A 15,540-nucleotide genomic window follows, 5' to 3' on the forward strand; every position below is an offset into this window, starting at 1 on the left:
CATGCTTACCACCACACCGGTAACATGAGGGTTCCATAGTGTTTACAGTTTCCAGTTTATTTACTATGCCTTGGCTGTCATCACTTGCACTGACAGGACGGAATTCTTGGGTGTTCTTCTCTGCCATTTCCATTGACTTTGCAATCTGGCACGCTTTCTCAAAAGAAAGATCCTCGGTGTTCAAAAGTTTATTCTGTATTTTGGGATTGTTCAATCCGCACACAAAACGGTCTCTCAGAGCTCGGTTGAGAAACTCTCCATAGTTACAATGAATCGATAACTTCTTCAAGGCCACAATAAAGTCACTGATGGATTCGTCTTGTTTTTGATAGCGAGTTCCCAAATGAAAACTCTCTGCTATCTCCAATGGCGCTGGATTGTAATGTTTCTCCAATGCTTTGACAATGTCCGCAAAAGGAGTGTCTTTTGGTTTCACTGGTGCCAGCAGATTGCTCAGGGTAGAATATGCTTCGGGTCCAATCTCAGTCAGAAAGATAGCACGTTTTCTATTTGCAACTGCGAGATTGGCTTCCTCTTCACCCTCGCCTGCTTCTTCTATGATATTATTTGCCATGAAGAACATTTCCATTCTTTCCACATAGGAACGAAAAGTCTCTCGCTCAGGGCTGAACTCGCCGACACGACCAAACAATCCAATTCCCGCCATTTTGATAGCACGTGCTCAAACTTTGATCAAGTTACCTCGGTCGAAAACAAACCTTTTTCCTCACACAGAGAAAATCAAAAACTTCACTGGATTTCTCATGCGTCTTCGTGCATGTAGAGTATCCCATCCTCGTCGCCAAAATGAAACATACTAGCAAAAGTATGGCTCGGTGACATAACAACACAAGTCGACGAGGCTTGCTCAACACAACAACTTTATTCTCTAAGCATCTTGGGTAATACAACAGCTTACCACAACTTCCGGTTACGAATATATTACAAAGTGTGTCAAAATCGTTGCAGAATGCAAGGAAGATATGTTCTTAGAGGCTGTAGCAATACAGGATGCGTAGAATAGAGTATTCCTCTTCATTCAATACCTCTATCTCGATGAAACTCTACCAGAAACGAGAAAAAGACCAAAGTGTGGGCTGATCTGTGCGAAGCTAAAGCTGGGGAGTCATTGAGGATTTCTTCGATCTCGGGTTCGCCGCTACTGTAAAAACCTAGAGATTTTCATGGCCTGTATATTCTTCTCTATCTCTAGTGGAAAGCTTGAAATTGTCAAGGTACTGCATAAGACAGGAATTTGGGATAAGCTGGAAGCCATCTGACTATTTCGAGCGCAAACGATCCTCCGAGTCCCAGACGAAACTATAGGTGACGAAATCAGGGATACACGGTAAATTAAACGCATCGTGTTTTGAAATAGAGACTTGCCTAAACGAATAATAAACGAAACCTACGTTCTACGACGACGCGAAGAAGATTGTTGAGGCTTCGAACTGGTGAACTAGCTATGTACTTGTGGATTTTAATAAAAACACACGCACGCCGGAGGTCGCCTGTAATCTGGCCGTGTTTCTCAATGGCCATTCCGAATACAGAATTGTTTTGCTCTTTGAGCTTCGTCTTTGAGGAACGAAATACATCTAAATTACAAACTTAGAATGGATCAGGCATATACTACGGTTGGTCGACAATAACGAAGCGAAATTTGCACGTTCCGTAAAGTCAAATTACCAACTCTTCGTGTTCATTGACATCTTTATAACTCTTTAAGAGCTATAAGCTAACTCTTCAGTCATTGTTTGTACCTTTATAACCCAAATGGACCGGCAAATTGTCGATCCCGGCCTAAATATAATTACACAACGTGGGTATCTCGACTGGCGACAGGCACTTCGAAATGGAAAAAAAACATGTGCTTCGCAGCCGTCCAAATCGTAGCTAGACACCGAATTGTAATGCTAGATGATACAGTTCTTTCCCTTAAAGTTCTTGTCCAGTTTTGATAAAATATGACTCACAAATAACCCGAAAATGTTTTGACTGCCCTAAAAGCTCAGTCACAAGTCTCTTGAGTGTTTTAGCCTGGTTCCCGAAGTGACGTCACTAGTAGCCCGACCCAGATCCGACTTTGCGCGGTCGTGAACATAGAAATTACGTGTTTAAACGCATGTAGAAACGCGGGGATTTTATCAATCGAGATAATTTTTTCGCAGAAGTAATCAGGGAAACTAGTACATTTTATTAAAGGAAAAAAATTGGGGGGGAGGGTTAGTGGCACTTTAATTCAAGAAAGCACTACTTTTAAACAATTAGACCCGTAGCCCTTTCAATAGCCATGAGGCGAAGCCAAATGGGCTATTGACCAGGCTATTGGCACCGGCCCTTGAGGGCGAAGGGTCTAATTGTTTTAGTATCACCCAACTAGTCGGGCAGAAAAGGCAATAATAAAGTTAGCAAATGCCAGTTGAAGAAATATTTATTTGGGAATAAAACGAAAGAAAGCGTCACGCTCGATTGCGCCAATTACGCTACTCGAGGACTATTAATGATAGTCCTCTAGTAGCGTAGCCAATTAAAATGCAGGAGTCCACTAGTTGGGTGATACTAATAGTGTTTATTAGCATCGTCTTAATTTCAACAATGTGAATAGTCGATCCTTTTATCCATCATTTTGTGATGTTCGGGAAAACGAAGCAAAACTCTTGGGAAACGGCACTAAGATTTCCCGAGCGGAATTGTGCATATGTTAGTTTTAAAACTTAATTGTTATTATGCACGGAGAAGGAAAGTTATGTCAACCATATATCGTTCCTGTTCCGTTCAGACACACAATCCCTTTGGGGTTCTTCCACCACGGTCTAACTGTGTAACTAATAGCTGTAAGTTGTACCACCATGCTCTGGATGTATGGTGGAAAAGATATTTCAAAAGAACAATTTAATACATATCTCATTGCCAGAATGGCTACTAAATATAGTGAACTTGATCTTTGTTTACCTACAGTTCTTAAATGGCTTCTACTCTTAATTTTCCTCCATCGCCAGGTAAAAAAAAAGCGTCGCTGAGTTTTCGGGTGAACTTTCGAAAAGCTCTTAACAGTTGATGAAAATTTATTTTTGTCCATGATTATGTTTTAGATGGAAACTTTTATGGCTTTTCCCGTAGTAAAAAAGGATGGATGTATCGCATCTTACTATGGTATAGGACACGGCAGAGTTGATATTCCCGAAACCATAAACCCATGGCAAGTGCTGGATCTTCATTCCTTTAACGAGCCGTCTGGTTTGGAGATCAAGACAGCTTTTAAGAGGAGAATAACTCAATCAGTGCGCCAGAATAGTGCAATGGCATCTGTAGCCTACCACATGCTCACTTCACCAGGTGGCAGGTACGTGCAAAAATGTGGCTCGGATAAGTTTGTCGTCAGAAAGTCTGACCACTTCGTGTTAGCAGCATGTGGACACACAAGAGCGCTTGCTTCCGAGATCAAGTTGAGAAGAAATCTTTTGAAAGATAAGGATGAGCGCGGTCAGACACTGCTATACATCGCAAGCAGGTCAGGTTTCTTTGATACTTGCGAGTTACTCCTAGAGAAAGGTGCATCTATCAATGAAGGGCAACGCACTGGTAGCACGCCTCTTCATGGTGCAGCCTACTGCGGTCATACACAGATCGTTGGGCTTTTACTCCAACATGGTGCGAAAACTGACATCAAAAACCAGGTTAAACGTACCGCGCTAGACGAAAGTGCCACGCCCAAGATACGGAGACTGATACAAACCGCGTCGGCAGACAAAATTTTGTCTCTTACCGCAGAGCTCAGAGAAAAGAATCTTGTAGACAGAGTGCGACTTATTAAGTACCAAGGGGAAGTCATAGCGAAGGAACTGACACGTAATCAGAGCACCCTTGACGTAGCCACACGAAGGCAGTGGGATGGTATTTGCCGTCAATGGGAGCTAGTATGGCACGGCACTCGTTATGGACATCTGGAGTCGATCATAAAGAACGGCCTTATCCCCGCTGGTTCAAGTGGTATCAAGCCAGAACCAGACCACTTCAAACTCAACAAAGAGTATCTCGGTATCCCTAACTGGGCAGCAGCGATTTTTGTCTCCCCATGCATTTTGTACGCGTCCCATAAAGCTTATTCGGAGCGAGTCATCTCCGAATCCCAGGAATGGTGCGTCCTCGTGAAAGCTTACTGCAAACCTGGCAGCTACACATCATATAAATCCACCGTTCTCAACTTCGAGTGGGCATTTCCTGACCCTGAAATGCGTGTGCCTGTCGAAGACTTGCGCATTTTGCGCGTCGAGTCTGCACGCAATGTTGTCGTGTATTCCCTGATGTTCGTGCGGCGCAGCTTTCTCGATAGTATATACATGAACCTTGATGAGAAAATGAGAATCTTGGGCCAAGAAAAAAGCCTGCCATCTAGGTGCAGTGTATCTTGACTCCATGTACGGCATGTACGACGTGATTGTAAAATGTTTGCTAGCGACTATCATAATTGCGTCGTTGATGTACACTGAAATTGAAGTAGAAAATAGAACCCTGCACAGAAATTCCTCCCGCATTTTAATCCCCCTCTCGGGGGTAGTACTCCCAATAATGGCCTATACGGGGGGGAGGGGGGGCTCCGCCCGAAATAAAAGGGTAGGGATTGAGTTGAGACATATGAAAAGTTAGGAAAATCTGTCATTTAGTTATTTTAAAGGGCCTTTAATTAAAATATTCCGAACACAAGCACCATATGGCTGCATCATTTCATTTATTATGCACTACATGAAAGTAACAAGAATACTTCCTTTTTTTGGTGATTTATTTATAATAAGGGCCAGTTATGAAAGTATGTGAACGGGGTACCTTTTTTCAATGAAAGGCACACGAAAGGGATAACTTTTCTGTCAAAATGGTATACAAAAGGGCAAGGGGTTGAGCCTCGGAGTGGGGCCTCCTCGTAGAGAATTCTCCCCCCCTCCCGGAATTTTCACCTCTATATTGAATTTTAGTGCATTCTGCCTTTAGTGCTTAGTAGGCGGTAGGCTATTTTGTAATGTTGAATGATGTGCAGCTGGACTCCGCTAATTCGAACTCGGTTATTTTGAATTTCCCGTTATTTCGAACTCTAAACCATTTCTCTTGGACTTGCCCTTCAGTCATTTACCATCGGCTGTTTCGAACTCTCGCTATTTCGAACTAGTTTTCGCTTCCCCCGAGAGTTCGAAATTGCGGGATTCAAAAGTATTTAACTGATTTCAAAGGACTACTGGCCTACAACTAGCAACGATTACATGGACATTCTTGCTTGTTCACCAGGCATATCGTAGCTCAACTCAGGTCACAACTTAACCACGGTCGAATGCAAAAATTCAATGCCTCTCCAGGTTTTCCTGGCCACGAATTTTGTAAGGGTTAGAAGCGAAAATATGCAAATTACGAGCCGGTAAAGCAGATGAACAACAATGTTAACTTCTCTATGTATATGCGGCGTACAAAGCTTGATTTTTTAGTGGCTGTCTAAATTATGATTAAATTTGGCTAAAATCTCTACGAGTTACGTTGGGAAGTTACGCGGCAATTTTGGTGGGAAGAACGGTAGAAATTAAGACTCTAGTCGGCCTCCGCCATTTTTGATGCCATCGAAATCGATGATATTGCATGGTGAAGCGAAATCTTGTTGCTTTACTGTAAAATGTGTTCCTGAAAGTATGTTTAGTTATGTTAAGTAGTTTCACAGTGATTTCCTTGGTTTCAACATACTCCAAATAAAATATATTAGCCAAACTCTCGCATGTAAACAAAAACAAAGGTATGGCTTACTAGGGTATTTCAAGGGTCACAACATCCTTGTCCCTAAAGCCCGCTTTCTTGTTGTGAATACTACCATGAGCCTGCCACAATTCCTCAAGTTTGATTACTTTTAGAGCGTACACATAGTATCGGAAGAGACTTTATATCGGGTCTGGTCAGGTGCTGATCAAACGAATAGCGCCGAGTTATGGAAAAGAGACTGAGGTCGCAAGCTCAAATATGGAATTAAAGCTTAGCTGCCACACATTGAAAGAGTTGAGCGTTTTTAACACTTACATTAAGTTAAAATATTTTTTGCTAGTTAGGTTTTTGCAATATGCTAAGTAACTTTAACTTCGACAGCCAGAACGAAGCTGAACGCATGTAACATTTTAATTTTCTAGCTTTTTTTCGTTCAAGGGGAAGGCATCAGACAATTGACAGTAGTATTGTCTCGCACTGCTTTGTAACATTTTTAGACCTAAATAGGAAACGACTATACTTTGCATTTACCAGTTCATTTCCCTGTACGTTTTGATGTTATTCAGGCATTTGTTTAAGGAATAATACTTTGCATGTTTTTCCAAATTGAAAGCTCCGCCAAAGCAACAAAGTCACTCATACCAATAAATTACTTAATTTTATGTTTAGTAATGCAATAATCCAAATATTTCTAACAGTTTTAAGTAGCATAAGTAATCGAATTGTATTGTAAGTGACGTTAGTAATCGTATTGCAGTATATGTAGTGTTAATTAGTATTGCATGCAGCATGAATTAGCGTATTGTACTGTAAGTAGTGTAAGCATTAGTATTATTAGAAGCGTAAGTGATCGTATTGTATTGTAAGTAGTTATGTATTGCATTGTGAGTAATATAAGTAGTGTAAGCCTTAGTATTGTAAGTGACGGAATTAATCACATTGAATGAGAAGTGTTATAAGTAATGTAAGTAATGTGTTAGCCTTGTAAGTAGTGTAAGTAGCCGTATAGGTATTGTAACCAGTGTGTGTAACAAATAAAAAGAAAAAAAAAAGAACAACAAAATTCCCTGTTCAGTGGAGGTGGTGTGGCCGAGGGGTTTAGGGCGCTGGATTGGAAATCTGGAAGTCCCTGGTTCAAATCCTTAACCCTAGCTACAGCTCAGATCTGGATTTGTTTTCGGTAGTTCCTGGTTCAACTCTTCGACCGCGTTCTGTAAATAGCCAACTGGTCAGCCTCGCACCAGTTGGGATTCTTAATAGATTATACTCAATTTGAAATATTTGTATAATTATTTACAGTGTCCCCAACTAGCACAACAGTTTCTCTTTGTATTTAAGTTAGAACTGGAACGAGAAACAGAAGGGTTCGGCCGTGATCTCAGTGAAGTGTATCCCCACGCTAAACATTTCTGACCTTTGGTTTAACCATGTGGTCACGAAGAGAAGAGAAATAAAAACTCATAAATATGTTGTAGTAAAGTCCACCAAACCCCTTATTGCCCGCTTATTCATTTTAGAACCGTCTCTACAAATACGCCAACCAGCCTTATTTTGGGCTTTCCAAAACCTCGTTTTATTTTGTCTTTGACTTGTTACAGTGGTTTGTCCTCTTCAATCTAACTACTGCTCTATCTACATGTACAACTTTCAGCCGCATTCACATCTTGATGCACTGTTCAAGAGGGAAATTAATGCCTGGCAATATGGCAATGTCTGTTGTCTTTTGGCACACCAGCCCGTCCATGCACCCGCACTTATGAAGGTTCTAGAGTAAAAGAAACAGCGGAACACTTCAAGAACAGTTGACACCATTTATTATGAGTAAAAATGATACAACGGGTGATTCTAACATTTCATTGAGGACCTGATCAAGACTTCCTATTGCAGGAAGGCTTTTACCGACGTTGCACCAAGAGTGTTAAGGTTTGCTCTAGGTCAGAGAAAAAACTTCAAGGTCAGATTAGAGTCAGGGAATTTTAATATGAGTCAGGAAAAACTGAGATTTTGAAGAAACGTCAGGGAAAATTGAAATTATTACAGTAAACGTTAGAAGAAACATTTCAGATCACAGTGTTCCTTACAAATTTGAAATTGTTGAAAAAATATCAATGTTAAATAAATGGCGGGAAAGTAGGGATATGAGGAAGGCTTGACGCTTCTACCGTGACATTCAGTGTAATTATTTGGTCAGGGAAATTTGATTTTTGTCGGTGAAACAAAGTTAGGCTGGAAAAGGTAGGGAATTTTGAAAACGGATGACTGAGGCAAACATCGGAATTGTTATTGACATCACACGAAGACTCCTCCACCAATTACCCCTAGGATGTCATTAATTAGTGCTATACCATGGCTGTCATGAACTGTTCACTTAGGTTACACCAAGGAAGTTGCAGCTGGCCAACATTGCGCGAAAACTTGTACTTACATTAAAGTTGCAAGCGCCGTTTTCCAGGATTTTTGGAAGACACCGGTGGACTAGGATCGGACAGCAGAAGTTTGTAGCGCAGTCGTCTTCGGAGGAACATCTCTGGTTTATGAAACAACAACAAATTGTAAGAACAAAAGCTCCTTTTTAAACAAAGTTTGGTCTTTGCGCAACTTTTGCTGCACAGTCGATGTCACAGAGGATCGAGTCTCTCTGGCATGAATTTGGAAACGCCGGCCTTGCGATTTGTTGTGGACGGAAAACATTTTGAAAACGAAGCTTTTCAAAAACGATGACGTCACGATGATCATGTGATTTTCCTGACCGACTTTTCCTCAAACACAAATCCAAAATGATCCGTGATTGTTGCGTTTTTAAATTTCTCCGGCGTAGCGTGGACGGAAAACATTTGATGCGTTTTCAGAGTGAAACCTCCGTCTTCAGTAAAAATTCTCCGGCGTAGTACGGCTGGAAAACATTTGATGCGTTTTCAGATTGAAACTTTCGTTTTCAAATTTCTCCGGCGTAATGTGGGCGGGACCTAAGTTGCAAGCCAAGTGCAACAACAAAAAAAATGTAACTGGTAACATCAAACAAGACATTACTTAAGGTAAGTTCCTGGTACTTTGTGTAAGGTAGCCAAAGCCCGTCTTTTTCACAGACAAACTTTAAGGCAGTTTACCTACATTAAAACTACTCACCCTGAATGCGAGCGTCCCTATTAGTACAAACAGTTACAAACGAACCGTTTGTGATATATTGAGTAAAGAAACAAAATTGTTTCTCTGATCTTTGGTTGATTGAAACTTCGGTTTCTGGGAAAAGTAGAAAAAGAACAGCTGAAGTTTACCTTATTCTCTTACTGAAAGTGGAACTAAGCTTGTCCAAGGCAATTTCTATTATGGTACGCGACGTCACGATAATAATTTTCTTATCTGTTCTTATTTTTTTCTTTTTTTAATTGATTTATTTTATCAACCTGTTTCCTTGGTTTTATCATGACAAAGTGACAGGGAATTAGATGAGGATTACTACACAAATAACTACACAAATAATTTTGTGATTGTCTCAAACTTAATTCTTCTCCAAATTCCACCAGAACCTTCTGATTCCACACATGGAAACTTATTTTTACATGGATCACGCAAGAAACGTTTGCGTTACACGTTATCCAAATTTGGTAACTGAGTCACCAAAGCATGCAATTTCACAAAAGTCACAAAAGTGTGTGATTTCTGAGAAAAAAAGACTCGCAATTGGATTGTTGTTTTGCGAGGAAACTCTTTAGGTCTGTTGGATGTATTTGTCAAGATTTTGACAAGAAAGCACAAGAAAGACTTACGACTTATTAGGCCAATAAAATACGATACTGTCTTCACAAACTGATCTTCTTTGAAGGCTTTAAACTGTTCTTGCCACTAGATTGGTCTTTCACCTGTTTTCATGATGGCTGCCTTCAACTCGCGCTTCGTGCAAGCCACAATTGCAGAGGATACTCCTGTGTTAAAGCGTAGTCGGCCAAGAACCTTACACACTGCTATCTGTGCTTTTATAAACGTTTCCGGGCCTGTTTCGTAGCTCATCCTCCAGGAGCTTGCTATTTTCTCGCATTTTCTTGCATAACAGCTTGAAATAACTTTGTTTGATTTCAGTGGTAGCATCACAACTTGAATCTTTGATTCTCTAAACCGCTGATGTATCACAGGATTATAATGCTGCTTAGATTGATTTTCGTGCGTAATTCAATAAAAAAAACAAAACAAAAAAAATCCACAACCACCCAACGATGTTTTTCGCACAACAACACTGGTCTAACACTACGATGTCGATGCAAACCATGACAACGTTTTTCTTAGAAATCAATTTTCCGTACTTTTGTGATTCAGTCTGCAAATTTAGATACGCTGTAACGCAAGTCATCCTTGCGTGATCAGCTATATGAAAATAAGTTCCCATGTATGGAATTTAATAAAAAGTTTAAGACAATCACAAAATCACTTTCATCGCTTCGCTTGTTTTAATTTTTTATCGTAAAACGTCGAGTCGATCCAGATCAGTTTTGTCCAGCGTGCTATAAATTGACCTAAATACCATTAAATATGCAAATACTCGTGCTTTAATTACCTCTGAGTATCATTATCAGTGACATCGTCTAGTCGCAGCAGAATTACACTGGTTTAAATAATTGAAAGGGCTAGTCCCTGGGACTTTTCCCTCCAAATTATAATTGCCACTCTCTGCATGAACTGTTCGTGGGACAAGTCCCTGCGACCAAACGAAAACCAAACAGATTTTGCTATTTCCCTGAGTAGTAAGTCCTCTCATGTAGACAGACACTGCAAGGGACCGGTTTCTCTCCACTAACCTCTTCAAGGAATTATCACATGGTCTAGTCCTAGCGACTTGACCAATCGTGTTTTCATTTGCGGTGTGTTTTCATTCGTGTTTTCATTTCCGGTTTGCAGCCGATAAATAAAAGGGACTACGTACGACAATAACCTTACTGGAAGATGTTCCGGTTTTTCTTACCATAACAATAACATACTCGATCGTACCCAGATGCCGCGCTCCTTTTGGTCAGCACCAAGCATCCTGGTCCCGGAAGTCCGCGATTTACGGACTTCCTGTCACTCTGCGCATACTCAGAGTCAAGTCTAACAAATCGAATTAGCTAACAAAACGAAACGAATTCTCTGCGCGTGCTCAGAAAATCGGGTCCAATCATTCTTGGTGCTGACCAAAAGGAGCGCGACCGTTTTTGATATATTAAAATTCAGCTTGGCAGTGAAGCTTAGAGGACACAAACAAAGGAAATTGAATGACCGTGTTTATTCATTTCTTTTGTTTGTGTCCTCTAGGCGTCACTATCAAGCTGAATTTTAATATATCGAAAGTGGCGTATTTCAGATATTTTGCTGTTCGTGTATTTCCGAACGAGGGGATTGATTTGGAAACGTAAGTAGAGCTGACCTGCTATATAACCATAATATTCCGTTTCCTCTTGCTGTCCTCGAGCAGAAACAGGAAGAGGTAGAAAAGTAAGTAGGAAGCGATGAAAAGAAGCCGCGAGAAGAGCGACAAAAAAATTGTCTCGCTCATTTCAATGTCAATTCACAATGAAGGAAGGAAGAAAACGTCTGGATCCAGGACAACATTGAGGCTTATCTTAGTTCTGTTGTTTCAACTATATAGCAGCAGAGAGTTTTCTCTTTTATGTCTTTTATGTCTTAAATCGTTTCTGTTCAGATCAGTTCAGCTATAGAAACAAACTTTTACTGCGAACTGACTGTGAAACTAACTGCAAATTGTATCATAAACGACTCCATTTTATGATGAGGTGAGCTCGAGCAGTATACCCATTTGGAATGTCTCGTTATCACTTTCAAATTCGAAACCTACTGGCTGCTCCACACCTGCAAGGCAACCCACCAAGCACGATTTCGCCGTTTCCCTTGCACTTGAATATTCAGTGCTCGCTTCGATCGAGTCAAACACTAGTGCGGTGAAAAAGCTGTTCTGGATCGAAGTCTTTCCACAAAAAGTTAAAACAAGCAAAGCAACGCTAATAATTTTGTGATCGTCGTCAACTTTATTTAATTTTATATTCAGCTCACATGGAAAGTTACTTTCGTTTAGATCTCTCAAGGAAGACTTGCGTCATCATGAGCGTATCCAAGATGCAAAATCACGTGATTTCTGAGAAAAAGAGTCACATTTGAAGTGTTGTTCTGCGAAGAACATCGTTACGTGTTTGTGTAATTCTTGCAAATTATTTGGCCACTGAAATACGATTCTGCCGTCAGACATTGATCTTCTTTGAAGTATTTTTAAAAACTGTTCTTGCCGCTACCATCGGACTTCCATCTGTTTTGAAAATGGCAGTCTGTAGCTCGCACTTCGTAAATCCCGCAATTGCACAAAATGCTACTGTGTTACGCTGCTATTTGTGCTTCTCAGAAAGTTACCGAACCTGTTTCTGGGCTGTTCTACCAGGAGGTTGCTATTTTCTCACATTTTCAACAGCTTGAAATAACTTTGTTTGGTTTGCCTTGCGGCCCTTCGGTGGTAAAAATCACAATTTAAATCTTTGATTCTCTAAACCGCTTCTGTAGTGCTGTTCAGATGGATTATATTGCACTTTCCTCATGCAGAAATATTCACACCCAGGGGACCCTACATCGGTTATTTTAGCACACGCTACCATGGGGAAATCAACGAAGCAGCCATGGCAGCCAATATTGGTTAAACACTTACAGTAAAAACCGCGTGTAAGAACCTAGAATTTTCCAGATCAGGCATGCAGACCAGGTCAGTTCTTATATTTTAGGGTCGTTTTTCACAATTCAGGCTGATTAGGTTCTTAATAGATTCCTATTTCTCAGAGGAACACCGATACATTTCTATATTTTATTTCATAAGATATTTAAATTTTGAATTGTTTGTATTGCACTGTAGCTTTATGGAAAACATATTTCTAGTGAAAATCTAAAAAAAAGAAATCAAAGGAAACCAATGCACTATAACTTTTTGTCAGACGTATCTCACACAATTAATTCCAGAATTTAGACCATCAAAATTGGAGTGAATTTTTTTGAATAAAAACCTATTTTTCTTTGGCAGGCTGAACAGGTTCTCATATGTTTGGGTATTTGAAAGCAAAATTTCAGCCCGTAGGTTCTTAAATCACTAGGTTCTTACCTGATGCTGGTTTTTACTGTATTTGCTTTCCCTGTTGCTATGCTTTGCCTTTGGAACTCTTTAAAATAAAAGCGCACATCAGTCATAGTGGCCAAGAAACTTTCCTCTCACAAACCATTTATTCGAGCTCCAATTTCGAGACTTTCGAGGCTTGCTCGGACAAAAACATTCTGCCATATGACATGATATGATCTGCCGAAAATCACCAATACGTATCACCAATCCCTTATTAAAAGTTGCTTGACGTGGCAACCAGTCACATTAGATCAACAGCAGGCAATGTTACCGGGCTTATAACCACGAAGCTGGTTGGGAACAGTTTAAATTACAATGAAGGTAAAATATGACTTCATCCTCGGCAAGGTGAAGAAATGCTCCAAGAAAGACCAAATATACCTCGTTTTTTCTTTTTTGGAAGTTTCTATTGTAAGTTTAAAATTATAATCTGCATATATTTATAAATCGTGAGTTGACAATACAACTGTAATTGAAAAATGATGGTTAACGTTGTCACTTTGCAGAAAACTTGCTTGTAAACAAATATTTAACGGAATATACGTATGAGACTTCATTAGCCCTGACAAGTTGTGATCTGATAGTTAAATATTTGTGACGTTGCTTTTATTAAAGACGTTCTATTTAAAAAAACTATTTTTGTTTCTTTAACAAAAAACTATGATAAGGTTAACACCCCATTAATAAAAGCCAAACCTTATAGTTACCCTGAAACAAGGATATTACCAGAACGACTAGAAATTCTAGGAAATCGAAAAGTGGTTCTGAAATGTGGTAATATAATGGCTTTTTAACACTTTAAGGATGTATCAAATTCAGTTTTCTACCTTAACAATAAATGCTACACTGCAAAACAATGTCGGTTTACTGGGGACAGTCCTGAACTGGTTCAAAATGTATTTGTCTAATAGAGGTCAGCAGATATCCATCAGTGGAACACTTTCTAGATGCTTCAACCTGGATTACCGGGCACCTCAAGGCTCTTGTTTCGGACCAATACTATTTATTATTTCAGTTGTTCGATGTTATAGGAAAACACTTACCACATGTACATTGCTTTACTGACGACACTCACCTTTATTTAAGGTTCTGAGCCAAGTCAAGATGTTGGAGTGAGTAAAATGGAAAGGTGTATTGCACATATTCGAAGGTGATGATTAATCATAGACTCCTACTTAATGATGACAAAACCAAGGTGTTATTAATAGGGACACGGTATCAGCTAAATAAGTTAGATTGCAACATTTGTTTACGCATTGGTGATAATGAAATTACTCTGTCACTGCTGTGCTTGAAAATTAGGAGTTTAGTTTGGCGAAAAAATGTCCACACATATCACCAAGGTATGCAGGAGTACATTCTTTAATTTACAAAATATTAGAAAGATTGCGAAATAACTATCTGAGGATAGTCTGTGTACAATTGTCCATGCCTTTATTACCTCTTGACTCAGCTATGGACTTCCCAATGTGCAAATGTCTAAGCTACAGCTTGTCCAAAATACAGCTATTACACTTATTCTGTCGAAGACAACCTATTGCTCTGGACAGAAACTTGGAGGAGACTGTCTCTCAGTGCCACTGAGCGTTTGTCACTAGCATTACTGGGATGGTGGGAAGCGCAGTGGCCTCACGGTACGGTTAGTGTGCTCGTCTCTGGATCGAGCGGTCCGGGTTCGAGTCCTGACCGAGGACTTTTTGGGCAAGGCACGTTACTTTCGCAGTGCTTCCTTCCACCCAGGTGTATAAATTGGTGCCAGTGAACTTAATAGAAAGGGGAGATGCTTATACTACTACGGAAATAAAGGAATCCCACTTTTTGTTATGTTGTATAAGTTTACCATTTCGTTTGGCAATCAACAATTCTATGTTATGAGTGGCTTTTAATTTAGCCCTAAAAACTTCGAAATATTTTTGCATTATAGAGCTTACACCTATAGATATAAAACTTTGTACGTAAAATAATGTGGTTAATTACTATACAGTCTTTATCAATATCAAATTTACCAAACAAAACGTCTTTGAGTGAAAAATCTTCTAATTCGCTTTTATGGATGGCCAGCTATGATAACACTTCTTTCCAAAAGACCTCAGTGGTCTTACAGAAAAACAATAAATGCTCGAGGGACTCTTCTTTAATTTTACAGATGAAAGGTACATAATGGTGAATCTACAGTCTTGAATTTAAAAGGGGTATTTGTAAAAAATAATACGGTTAAGCAATTTATATTGAGTACTCTCAACTTTGTGTCAAAAGTAACATTGAAGGCTAATGAGTCGATTTCTTTCCAATCCAGGGGGAAGTAGAAATACTCCTGGTCGCTTCATGCTACTGAAACCGGGATAAGCTCCGGCCTGATGAGTCTCTTAGCTCGTATGCAGACTTTACCCTTTACCAATCGATAGACAGGTTAGGGTACTAATATCTTTTACATGGAATTTAGCTTGAGCGGTCGAAGGAATTTCTTTACGGGAACGGAACTCTCTGTAAAGTGTTTTGGAGGAGATGCTTGAAAGATCAAACATCTCGCCCCTTATTGGCACTTGAAACGAATTTTCAATGAAAGGATGCGATTCAACGTGAACACATTTCCCTTGACGGTGGAACAGCAATCATTCAGTATGGCGCTAACCACTCCCATTAAAAGTAAGTATTCACTTGGAGTT

The 15,540-nt window shown here is 39.8% G+C and overlaps 3 protein-coding genes and 1 pseudogene across 3 annotated transcripts in view; 2 read left to right on the top strand and 2 right to left on the bottom strand.

Moving 5' to 3' along the window:
• Positions 1-15,540, top strand: part of LOC145502917 (ADP-ribosyl-[dinitrogen reductase] glycohydrolase-like) — a 33,447-nt gene that overhangs the window by 13,581 nt on the left and 4,326 nt on the right. The gene's annotated exons all lie outside the window — the stretch shown is intronic.
• On the bottom strand, positions 50-692 carry LOC145460505 (uncharacterized; annotated as a pseudogene).
• Positions 3,096-4,415, top strand: LOC145503283 (uncharacterized). The gene has a single exon (XM_081482777.1). The coding sequence runs from the start codon at positions 3,096-3,098 to the stop codon at positions 4,413-4,415; it is 1,320 nt and encodes a 439-aa protein (XP_081338903.1).
• LOC145502921 (uncharacterized) overlaps positions 6,562-15,540 on the bottom strand; it is a 124,813-nt gene continuing 115,834 nt past the window's right edge. Inside the window, exons 4-5 of the mRNA XM_081482327.1 lie at positions 8,162-8,263; positions 6,562-7,501 (exon numbers count right to left, since the gene is read on the bottom strand). Of these exons, the coding sequence (XP_081338453.1) occupies positions 7,394-7,501; positions 8,162-8,263 (210 nt within the window). The 3' untranslated portion in view covers positions 6,562-7,393. The remainder of the gene's footprint in view (positions 7,502-8,161; positions 8,264-15,540) is intronic.

Source organism: Orbicella franksi, chromosome 11, assembly GCF_964199315.1.
Source record: "Orbicella franksi chromosome 11, jaOrbFran1.1, whole genome shotgun sequence".
NCBI classification, from domain to species: Eukaryota; Metazoa; Cnidaria; class Anthozoa; order Scleractinia; family Merulinidae; genus Orbicella; species Orbicella franksi.